General features: G+C 43.8%; 1 protein-coding gene across 2 annotated transcripts; it reads right to left on the bottom strand.

Moving 5' to 3' along the window:
* Window positions 1-133: 133 nt before the first annotated feature.
* tera (Transitional endoplasmic reticulum ATPase) lies at window positions 134-11,848 on the bottom strand. 2 transcript variants are annotated; one of them, XM_021619879.3, is made up of 17 exons: window positions 11,236-11,848; window positions 9,845-9,956; window positions 9,468-9,640; window positions 9,221-9,363; window positions 7,224-7,354; window positions 6,845-6,976; window positions 6,558-6,660; window positions 6,305-6,438; window positions 5,940-6,075; window positions 5,724-5,836; window positions 4,773-4,937; window positions 2,897-3,019; window positions 2,399-2,611; window positions 1,920-2,228; window positions 1,566-1,721; window positions 1,323-1,477; window positions 134-689 (listed from the first exon to the last, which is right to left on the bottom strand). In XM_021619879.3, the coding sequence occupies exons 1-17, from the start codon at window positions 11,250-11,252 to the stop codon at window positions 584-586; spliced, it is 2,421 nt and encodes an 806-aa protein (XP_021475554.1). In that variant the 5' UTR covers window positions 11,253-11,848; the 3' UTR covers window positions 134-583.
* Between the last annotated feature and the right edge of the window lie 572 nt (window positions 11,849-12,420).

The raw sequence follows: 12,420 nt of genomic DNA, 5'->3' as shown, positions 1-12,420 counted from the left end.
CAGATGGCCTGGGTTCGATACCTGGTCCCACATAGTAAGTCGAACCTCTGACATCTCATCTAAAATAATGAGAAACTGGTTTGACAACTTTGTTATGGTGAACCTAGTGTGGAACTGTACAATAACATCAAACTAGTCATTTTGTGAGATTTTATTTTCAAACTTGTCATCATACATTACATGCTACTATTCATAAAAAAGTAATTACCAATATTTTTCTTTCTTTCTTATAGCTGGTAACATAGGGTTGTGATAATAAACTCAGAGGCCACTCAAACCCCCCCCCCCCACTGTCAACCTTTAACGTTTCACCTCTATCCACTGCCCCGCTTTCCCGTAGCAGGCAGTAAAAGAAACGCCTGAGTGGGGTCTGTAGAAACCAGAAGCTTCCAGTTTGAGGACAGATCAAACCAGGTAGCTACATGCTTTCGCCACCAGAGAGGAATCAAACAACAACAACAAAAAAAAACATGAAAGAAAGATGAGTCCTAAAAAATGGTCAATCAGGTTTGAATGTTTGTACAGGTGTGATCACATAAGAGCTGGCCACTATGTGGCACCATCCGTCAGTCTGTCTGTCCATCTATCCATACAGGTCATCATCGTTATCCTCGTTAAACACTGGCCCCCCGCCTGTTCCCCCGGTACCCTGGCTTGGACCACTGCCCCCTGCAGCACTGGATGGGAACCTGTGAGACAAAGACAATAGTCACCATTATAAACCAGGTAGTTAGGGTCCTGGATGCTGATTGGCTGAAACAGCATTAAAGCCGTATGGAAATATGGCCAATATACCACAGCTAAGGGCTGTATCCAGGAACTCCGCTTCGTACCTAAGAACAGCCCTTAGCTGTGGCATATTTTAGAAATAAGGCCAGAGGGTGTGGTAGATGGCTAAGGGCTGGTCTGACATAACATGTCAGCCAATCAGCACTCAGGGCTTGAACCACCCAGTTTATAATTAAGCAATAAAGGCACGAGGGGGTGTGGTATATGGCCAACATACCACAGCTAAGGGCTGTTCTTATGCACAACGCATCTCAGAGTACCTGGACACAACCCTTAGCCGTGGTATATTGGCCATATACCACAAACCCCCCGAGGTGCCTTATATTGCTATTAGAAACTGGTTACCAACGTAATTAGAGCAATAAAAACAAATGTTTTGTTGTACCCGTGGTATACGGTCTGATATTTTGGCAATATACCACACCTCCTCTGGCCTTATTGCTTAAATATACCACAACCCCTCGGGCATTATTGCTTAATTATAGCACATTAAACACTGTCACACACACCCCTGAGGTCACACACAAACGTACCTGAAGCTGCCAAAGCCTCGGCTCTGCTGCAGTGTCTGGGCAAACATCTCGTATTTGCGGATGTCATTGTCGCTGACGGAGCGGCGGGCGAATCGCATGGCCTCCTCAAAGTGGTCCTTCCTGATCTCTGGCACAGGGTCGTCTTCCTCCACCTCCTGGAGATGAGAATAGAGAGGTAAATTGAAAAAGAAAAGTAGGCGGAGAGAAAGAGAGATGGCGTGAACGAGGTGTGTGTGAAATGACCATAGCAGAAGGGTTGGTCTGCCTCTCCCTCTCTCGGCGAATCTCGTTCTCGATGCACTCTCTGATGGCCAGCTTACAGGCCCGCTGGCAGATTTCTGTAAGGTCAGCACCCGAGAACCCATTGGTCATCTTAGCCAGGAAGTCCAAATCAACATCCTATAGGATAGAGGGAGGAGACAGGGTGTAACCAATCAACGTCAGGGTAATGACAGATCTATAGCATCTGAAACATCTTACATATTGGTGCGAGTCACTAAATCTTGTTACATAATACAACTACCACCGGGCTCTTGCTACATTAGCATGATGACAGGTGTAGAAAGAAGTAGTGTTTATGAGTGGTGTGTGTTTTACCTTGCTAATGGGGCTCTTTCGGAGGTTAGCCTTGAGAATGTTGATCCTGCTCTTCTCGTCAGGCAGAGGGATGTAAATAAGCTGGTCCAGACGGCCGGGTCGAAGGATGGCAGGGTCAATGATGTCAGGGCGATTGGTGGCGCCGATGATGAAGACGTTCTTTTTGCTGGACATGCCGTCCATCTCAGTCAGGATCTGGTTGATGACACGGTCGGCCGCTCCACCACCGTCTCCCACATTACCCCCACGGGCTTTCGCTATGGAGTCCAGCTCGTCAAAGAACAACACACACGGGGCTGCCTGGCGAGCCTGTACACACAGAAAAACACAGTAGATTACACCATATACTATTGAAAATGGTGTAGTGGTGTACCACAGGGTTCAATGCCAAGAACACTGTTTTTCTCCATGTTGATTTATGACCTACCATAGCGCACAAATAGAAATGTTAACTTTGGTGAATCACTTCTATGTCATACCTTGTCAAAGATCTCCCTGACATTAGCCTCAGACTCTCCGAACCACATGGTGAGAAGCTCAGGTCCTTTGATGGAGATGAAGTTGGCCTGGCACTCGTTGGCAATGGCCTTGGCCAGCAGGGTCTTACCGCAACCCGGGGGCCCGTAGAACAACACTCCCTTAGACGGGGTCATACCGAACTTCAGGAACTTATCAGGGTGCTCCACTGGGTACTATCGGGGAAAGAAAGATAGAGATAAGGTATGACAATGTGTGTAAGGTTAAACTTTGTGCACCGGTTTGATTGCAGGCCTGCATAGGACGAAGGCAGAGCAGCTAGCGAGGTACTGCTCTGTGTCAGCGGTCACGGGCAGCCTTGCTGTATGGAGAAGGTTATTTTTTCCATCCACAAGTGTCCATATATCCATGACTTATGAAATGTTTGAATCCTTCGACTAATGTGATTTGTGGATTCAAATAAATCATTTTAAATGTGTCTGTGTGCGTGCACGTCGTACCTGCACCAGTTCCTGCAACTCCCTCTTGACATCTTCCAGTCCTCCAATGTCCCCCCAGGTGATGTTAGGAACCTCTACCACCGTCTCCCTCAGAGCTGATGGGTTACTCTGGCTCAGAGCCCACTGAAATGCAAACACACGTTTAATATCATAAACAGTTGAAGTCGCAAGTTTACATACACTTAGGTTGGAGTCATTAAACTCATTTTTCAACCACTCCACAAATGTCTTGTTAACAAACTAGTTTTGGTTAGGACCCCCCTGACTTAGTTAACAAACTAAGTCGGTTAGGACATCTACTTTGTGCATGAAAAGTAATTTTTCCAACAATTGTTTACAGACAGATTATTTCACATATAATTCACTGTATCACAATTCCAGTGGGTCAGAAGATTACATACACTAAGTTGACTGTGCCTTTAAAAAGCTTGGAAAATTCCATCTTGGCTTTAGAAGCTTCTGATAGGCTAATTGACATCATTTGAGTCAATTGGAGGTGTACCTGTGGATGTATTTCAAGGCCTACCTTCAAACTCACTGCCTCTTTGCTTGGCATCAAGGGAAAATCAAAATAAATCAGCCAAGACCTACTTTGGGCAATTTCCAAATGCCTGAAGGTACCACGTTCATCTGTATAAACAATAGTACGCAAGTATAAACACCATGGGACCACGCAGCCGCCATACTGGTCAAGAAGGAGACGCGTTCTGTCTCCTAGAGATGAACGTACTTTGGTGCGGAAAGTGGAAATCAATCCTAGAACAACAGTAAAGGACCTTGTGAAGATGCTGGAGGAAACAGGTACAAAAGTATCTATATCCACACAGTAAAACGAGTCCTATATTGACATAACCTGAAAGGCCGCTCAGCAAGGAAGAAGCCACTGCTCCAAAACCGCCATAAAAAAAAACAGACTACGGTTTGCAACTGCACATGGGGACAAAGATCGTACTTTTTGGAGAAATGTCCTCTGGTCTGATGAAACAAAAATAGAACTGTTTGGCCATAATGACCATCGTTATGTTTGGAGGAAAAAGGGGGAGGCTTGCAAGCCGAAGAACACCATCCCAACCGTGAAGCACAGGGGTGGCAGCATCATGTTGTGGGGGTGCTTTGCTGCAGGAAGGACTGGTGCACTTCAAAAAAATAGATGGCTTCATGAGGGAGGAAAATTATGTGGATATATTGAAGCAACATCTCAAGACATCAGTCAGGATGTTAAAGCTTGGTCGCAAATAGGTCTTCCAAATGGACACTGACCCAAAGCATACTTCCAAAGTTGTGGCAAAATGGCTTAAGGACAACAAAGTCAAGGTATTGGAATGGACATCACAAAGCCCTGACCTCAATCCTACAGAAAGTTTGTGGGCAGAACTGAAAAAGCATGTGCGAGCAAGGAGGCCTACAAACCTGACTCAGTTACACCAGCTCTGTCAGGAGGAATGGGCCAAAATTCACCCAACTTATTGTGGGAAGCTTGTGGAAGGCTATCCAAAACGTTTGAGCCAAGTTAAAAAATGTAAAGGCAATGCTACCAATTACTAATTGAGTGTATGTAAACTTCTGACCCACTGGGAATGTGATGAAAGAAATAAAATCTGAAATAAATCATTCTCTCTACTATTATTCTGACATTTCACATTCATAAAATAAAGTGGTGATCCTAACTGACCTAAGACAGGGAATTTTTACTAGAATTAAATGTCAGGAATTGTGAAAAACTGAGTTGAAATGTATTTGGCTAAGGTGTATGTAAACTTCCGACTTCAACTGTATACATAACCAGGAGTAGTATAGTTATTATGTACTGGGTTGTGGTAGACTGTGTAGTCTACCCTAGGTAGAGACAGTCAACACTTGGTAGTGTGTTTCCTACCCTGAAGTCGTCCATGGTAACAGCCAGGGAGTTCATGACCTCCGCATCGATGGTCTCGTCCTCCAAGTCGATTAGGTCCATCTTCTTCCTGATGGCCTGGAGAGCAGCCTCAGAGCACAGGGCAGCCAGGTCAGCACCCACGTGGCCGTGGGTCTCATTAGCCACCTACACAGAGATACAGGGGGAGTTAACACACAGGCCAGCCTCGGAACACAATGCTACCAGTTCAATAGGTGTGGGAAATGTATGTCAGCCACCTAAGAAGACACACCCAGGATGTGTTCCAAATGGCACCCTATTCCTTCAATCAGGAATTGACAACTTTTTTTGCCACTTGTCCATTGGACAAGTAGGACAGATTTTTTATTTTGTGCAAAAGCTCAAGTCACTTGTCCCCAAATAAAATGGTCCAACACCATTTTTACATCACTGTTTGAAGCAAAGAACCACTTTTTAAAATAAAAAGCATTACTATTTTTTTACCATAGATAATCTGACAAAAATTTAGGCTATTCAGGAAGATCCCTCAAGATTGACGTTGAAATTTGACAATTATTTCCCGATGTCCTCCTTCAAAATTGGCCACAAGGGACAACAGTGAGCACTATTACCGTCAATTAGACTTGGGTTTTACTAGGGTGTTGTGGATTGGGTTGGTGGATGGGAGTAATCTATTAATATTGTTCCAATGTTGGCCTCCCTTATCTAATTCTGATCACAATATCAAACAAAGCCCCAACCGGCCCCTTAACGACACTGGGCCAATTGTGCGGCACCCTGGTCATGGCCGGTTGTAACACAACCTGGGATCGAACCCGGGTCTGTCGTGATGCAACAAGCACTACAATGCAGTACCTTAGAACGCTGCGGGAGGCCTCAGTGCAGCACTTTTGACCAGGGCGGTAGGGAATAGGATGCCATTTGGGACGCAGGCCAAGAGTCAGCACACACCTGTTCAAGGTCAACATCGTCATTCAGTTTCATGTTCTTGGTGTGGATCTGCAGGATTTCCAGTCTGCCTGTAGCATCAGGGATTCCAATGTCCACCTCCCTGTCAAAACGCCCTGTAGGCACAAGCACGTTGGAGCATTAAAGCTACCAATATAACTGCACAATAAAAACATAAAAACACCCTGTAACCAACTGGTAAAAAGTATGTATACGTACCAAATCTCCTAAGTGCAGCGTCTATGCTGTTGGGTCTGTTGGTGGCTGCCATGACAATGACATGAGCCCTCTGCTTCAGCCCGTCCATCAGGGTCAGCAGCTGAGACACGATACGCCTCTCCACTTCTCCATGGGTCTACAAACACACACGCATGTCAACAACAGCAGGATATACCTCTCCATCTAATCATGGGTCTACAGAAAATGTCAGATCAGTTCATAGCTGCTGCACTTTGTTTTTATTGAAGTGATATAATGTCATAGTTGGGTGACCCTTTAGAAGGATTTTTCCGTTTTCTTTGTATTCTCCTGGTCTGCACGTCAACCGATGGACACCATTAATACCCATTCTCTCTCCCCCACACCTTCTCTCTCTTTGGAGCGATAGCGTCCAGCTCATCAATGAAGATGATGGCAGGAGAGTTCTTCTCAGCCTCCTCGAAGGCCTTCCTCAAGTTGCTCTCACTCTCTCCAGCCAGCTTACTCATGATCTCAGGACCTACGGACAGGAACACAGACAGAAGGGCCATACAGAGCAACATCAAAACTGCAAGAGTACAATGACTTATCATGAACACTGAACCTCTGCCAGGGAAAGGGTAAGGTTTAGAATCTCACCGTTGATGAGGAAGAAGAAGGCTCCAGTCTCATTAGCGACAGCTCTGGCAATCAGGGTCTTTCCTGTACCGGGGGGTCCGTACAGCAGGATACCACGGGGGGGCTGGAGGGGAGTACAGGTGCATGTCAGTCATTAGAACAATTCCAATAGTGAAAAATGCGTACTTCTTAAGCCAATTGAAATGGTTGACTTTCAAGTCTAGAAAACATGTTTTTAAACTCTTTACTGTTCAAGAAAGTGCGTAGACTAACACAAGGCCTTGAAGATAGTGAACGGTGTGTGTTACCTTGACTCCTATAGCCTTGAATAATGCAGGGTGTCTGAGTGGCAGCTCCACCATCTCCTTGATCTGAGCCAGCTGCTTCCTCACTCCTCCGATATCATCATAGCCCACCTCATTCAGGGACTCCTCCTCATCCTACACACACAGAAAACACACACAGAAATAAATCTGAGGCTTGAGAGTTTGTTTGCTTACTAGGGCTAGGTATTTGCAGGGACTTCAGGATACATAGGTCCCGATTCATTACATATTCCTACCCGAGCCTCTTGCTGTGGACTTGGAGAAAAGCAACGCTAATTGGCTAAAAGTACAATGCCTAGATTTACATAGGCTAAATTAAGAGTGCTCTGCCCACAAGCAATTGGTTGAGGTTGTGACCCACCTCTCTCCTGATAGGCTCTCCCTCGCAGTGGATGACGGTATCGGGGGCAACGATGCAATAGGGGTTGGGGTCAGTCTCCACCACCTTGAACTCCACCGCACGCATACCCCCCCGAACCAGGAAGATATCACCTACACACAATGACATATTAAAGAATAAAATATAGAACAAACAATTGTTCACTGGTGATGTTTTGAAACAAAACGATTGGTAACAGGTGTGTGTTAGGGATGGGCACAGTTAATTGACTATCCAGACATCCGAACAGACATTCGTATTTGAACACATTTTGGGATAACTTTTTAGGCCTATTTTAACTATGAAAAAGCTGTTTAAAAGAAATTGTCCATGTTACACACAAGGATATACAATGACATGTGAAATGCTTAATTTAATAAAACAACAAACTTTAGAATGTAGTGTTTATTGAGCTACTGCTGCTTCAGATGGCCCATGGCTTTGACAGTTCATTGTTAACAGAACTGTACTGTAAATGCATCTCGGACCTGCCTGGTGTGTTCCTTGTTCTTCTTGATGATCTCTGCGCTTTTAACGGACCTCTGAGACTATCACAGTGCAGGTGCATTTATACGGAGAATTGATTACACACAGGTGGATTGTATTTGTCATCATTAGTCATTTAGGTCAACATTGGATCATTCAGAGATCCTCACTGAACTTCTGGAGAGAGTTTGCTGCACTGAAAGTAAAGGGGCGGAATAATTTTGCACGCCCAATTTTTCAGTTTTTGATTTGTTAAAAAAGTTTGAAATATCCAATAAATGTCGTTTCACTTCATGATTGTGTCCCACTTGTTGTTGATTCTTCACAAAAAAATACAGTTTTATATCTTTATGTTTGAAGCCTGAAATGTGGCAAAAGGTCGCAAAGTTCAAGGGGGCCGAATACTTTCGCAAGGCACTGTGTATATATATATATATATATATATAAAATCTGTTCTATTATGGCGAACTACCGGAATAGCACCCTGAAAACAACTGTACACTGTCTGCTGCGGCATCATTCTGATTAGAGGTCGACCGATTATGATTTTAACGCCGATATCGATTACTGGAGGACCGAAAAAAGCTGATACCGAATAAATCGGCCGACATATATTTTGTAATATATATTACAAGTTGTAATATTTTGTAGAATTTGTAATAAATGACAATTACAACAATACTGAAATGAACAATGAACACTTATTTTAACTTAATACATAAATCAAATCTATTTAGTCTCAAATAAATAATGAAACATGCACAATTTGGTTTAAATAATGCCAAAACACAGTGTTGGAGAAGAAAGTAAAAGTGCAATATGTGCCATGTAAAAAAGCTAACGTTTAAGTTCCTTGCTCATGTAACGGATGTGAAATGGCTAGCTAGTTAGCGGTGTTTGCGCTAAATAGCGTTTCAATCGGTGACGTCACTTGCTCTGAGACCTTGAAGTAGTAGTTCCCCTTGCTCTGCAAGGGCCGCCGCTTTTGTGGAGCGATGGGTAACGATTCTTCGAGGGTGACTGTTGTTGATGTGTACAGAGGGTCCCTGGTTCGCGCCCGGGTATGGGCGAGGGGACGGTCTAAAGTTATACTGTTACACTCAGAACATGAGAACATATGCAAGCTGGTGGTTCAATATTCCCAGTAAAGAAGTTTAGGTTGTAGTTATTATAGGAATTATGATGCGTCGACTATCTCTCTATGCCGTTTGTATTTAATATACCTTTGACTATTGGGTGTTCTAATAGGCACTTTAGTATTGCCAGCCTAATCTCAGGAGTTGATAGGCTTGAAGTCATAAACAGCACTGTGAAGCAAGCATTGCTAAAATCTTGAAATCGGCCCTAATTAAAATCGGTCGACCTCTAAATCCGATTGGTCAAAAGAGTAGAGATTATTATATATAATTTTGACTATACGAATATCCGGAAAAATATATTTTATGTGAATAGTGAAATAATTTCAAATGCTCATCCCTAGTGTGTGTACTGACCCTTGCGGATGGGCCTGTAGGCCTCTAGGAAGTAGGGTTTGAGGTAGACCTCAAATAGATTGCCAGTGATTCCCTCCACTGTATCATCAATAGGCAGAACGTGGATCCTCTTCCCATACTTCACATCAGGACACGGCTGGATACTGCAACAGGAAGAATAGAGAAACATCACTCATCTAAATTTGCTTTGGGCATTTGTACAAAAACAAACTTGTTTGTTCCCGTGTGTGTGCATCTGTATGTGTACCTGATGACATCCCCCAGACGGACGCGGAGGTTGTTGCGGACCACACGGTTCATGCGGATCTTCTCATCAGAGCAGGTGTCGTCAGACAAAACAATACATACTGACTCCCTGCGCTTCTTCCCCTTCATCAGCACTGTGTCTCCACGAAACAGCTGCAGCTCATCCATCTTTGCCTAAAAACAGAGTATGAACACCATGAGTTTCACAAGATGTTCTAAATACTTTTAGTACAGCAGGATCAGATCGTTTACAGATCTTTGCCACAGCAGCAGCTGAGAATCAAAATAACACATACTTGCTTATAGCCAGAATAATAAACATTCTGGGACTGTAAACAGAGGATGAGGTTACAAATCCACCCAATCACCTGTGCCTACCTGAGAGAGAGAGACCACACTGTTGTCTTCATTGATGGATTCATCAACAATCAATCTGTTAGGTCTGGTCTTCTGCTTCAGAATCGCAGTGGAAAGATCATCATTTTTGGATCTGGGTGAAACAAACAAAAGCGATAAGACTGTCTGATATTTCACAGTTACTACATACACATGAGCTCCCAAGTGGCGCAGCGGTCTAAGGCTCTGCACCAGGGTGTCATATAGACACCCTAGTTCGAATCCAGGCTGTATCACAACCGTCCGTGACTGGGAGTCCCACAGGGCAGTGCACAATTGGCCCAGTGTCGTCTTGGTTTGTTCTTAACTGACTTGCCTAATGGTTAAAAATAAATCCTTGTCCTATTGGGAATATTGATTAACAACGTCATTAGCTAACTAGTGACGCTGGCTATAAATGCCGTCTTTGCAAAGCTAGCAAGTTAACATCGCGCAATCACTTGACTTGGCCAATATTGTACACTTGTACACTGTTTCATGATTAGCTAAATCCGAAATACTGTTCATTCATCGCCAGCTAATGTTTGCTAACTAGCTACTAGTAGCCAAGCTGCAGGTGACACAGCAAAAGGACACACCTTTTGAGATCCCAAGTAGTCAAGTTACGGCTATTTATTAGCTACACCAGCTAAAACCGAGGTGTAGCTAGTTTGGTAACGTTATTGCTAATATGCCATATTCCTAAATGACCTAAACCGTCATTACACTTTGAATGATACGTTTATTAGCTAGCTACCTAAACGGGTAACGTTAGGCTAACATGTTAACGTTAGTTTAGCTAAGCCAGTAAGTAAGTGACATGGCCGGCATTTTCATCCAGCTTTGACAGTTAGCTAGCTACCCAACCACTTACGTTAGTTAACATCAGGTAGCTAGCGAGTTGGCTAACTAACTAACTAACTAACTAACTAACACATTTACATGGTAATGTATTTAAAAAATGTGTCCTGCCTCTAATTCATCATCATGGGTCCTTGGATGAGTTTGTCAAGCCAGAGAGTCACAGGCTAGCTAGTTAGAAACATATGTTAACATTGGTTAGCAAACAGTGCCGGTAGGCCCAGCTAGCTACGTTTTGTCAGGTTAAGTTGCCTAACGTTAGCTAGCTAGATACAAACGCCTGTCAGTCATGTACGGTACTTTTGGACATTCCATTGACTGGTCCCAATTACAGTGTACAACGTTACGGGCTAACGTTAGCTAATACTTGGTTACCTAACTAGCTAGCTAAATTCACTCGTAGTAAGAGTCTTCCTTAAACCGTAATGTTAGTATGGCATGACATCCAATTTGCTAACTAGCTAGCTGAGGTAAAATACCAGAAGAGTCTAGTAGCTAAGCTAGCTAATTCGCTTGTATCTATTTATACTTACTCTCCTCCCGAGGCCATGGTGTTACTCCTCCTGAAATAGCTAATGTGTATAAATAAAAAGTTGCTACTGTAGCTATTTGTTAAGCTTTGTCCGCAAAGTAACTTCACAATGTTCTCTTGAGCTCTTCTTCTTTACATTTGTATTGGCGGATCGCATCCGTGTGGTGCATACACCACCACCTACAGTAGTGGAGTGTGAGGCCATTCAAGGCCTCTTCTTCGTCGATGCGGTTGGCATCCAATAAATGTTGCATTACCACCACCAACTAGACTGGGTTATAACACCCTTATGCTTTACTTGAAAAAAGGAAAATAAATTAACATTTAACCTATCCCTACACTCATTAAAAAAACACCACCCTACTCCACTATTTAAACCTATCTAGCTAGTCCTACCTCATGCCAACAGCCTGAAAGGACGGGACGCCACCAATCAACACTCTCCTTTGACCTCAAATCTCGTACACCCAAATACTTCTCTGCAGCTGCAACCATAACTTCAGTACAGTTGATAACCATTACTATGAACGCTAAAAAGCCAATCTTACTGAAGCATATATCACTCCTTGGCCTATTCCTCTAGTAGATCTGTATCAGTACACTCACATGAATCCTCTAAGGATCCCTCCCCCTTGACAGATCTTCCTCAACTTTCTTCACTGCCTCAGCATATGACAACCTCTCCTCTACTCTAACCCTGGTAACCTCAACCTGCCTCTCTCGTGCCGCATTCAAGGCCTCCCTATTCATGTCTTCCTCTTATCTGGTTCTGTGTATGAGTTCATTACACATCGTAGAAAAATTGCCCTACCAACTAAACCTACACCCATTAAAAAACATCCCCACTATTCCACTACTTGGCCCTATCTGATCCTACACCAAGCCGGCAGCCTGGTAGTGCGGGACACTATTGCTCAACACGCCTTGTAACTCCTCTGCAGAACAGTTGATAACCATGGCTATGAACGCTAAGAAGCCAACCTTACTGAAGTACAGTTATTTCTATCACTCTCTATTGGCTTCGGCCTACTGACAGGGATCCTCTTAGGCTCCCAGGCCCTGGACCCATCTACCTTTACTACTCTCTTCACTTCCTCAGCGTACGACACCGTATGTACTACTCTGATCTTGGCAAACTCAACCTGCGTTTCTCTCAACGGACACCTCTGGTCTCCAGCACCATGTT

The sequence above is a fragment of the Oncorhynchus mykiss genome, chromosome 11 (genome assembly GCF_057628025.1).
Source record: "Oncorhynchus mykiss isolate SJ-2025 chromosome 11, ASM5762802v1, whole genome shotgun sequence".
Classification (NCBI taxonomy): domain Eukaryota; kingdom Metazoa; phylum Chordata; class Actinopteri; order Salmoniformes; family Salmonidae; genus Oncorhynchus; species Oncorhynchus mykiss.
The sequence above is the reverse complement of the archived record's forward strand: the minus strand, read 5'-3'. Positions and strand labels throughout refer to the sequence as shown.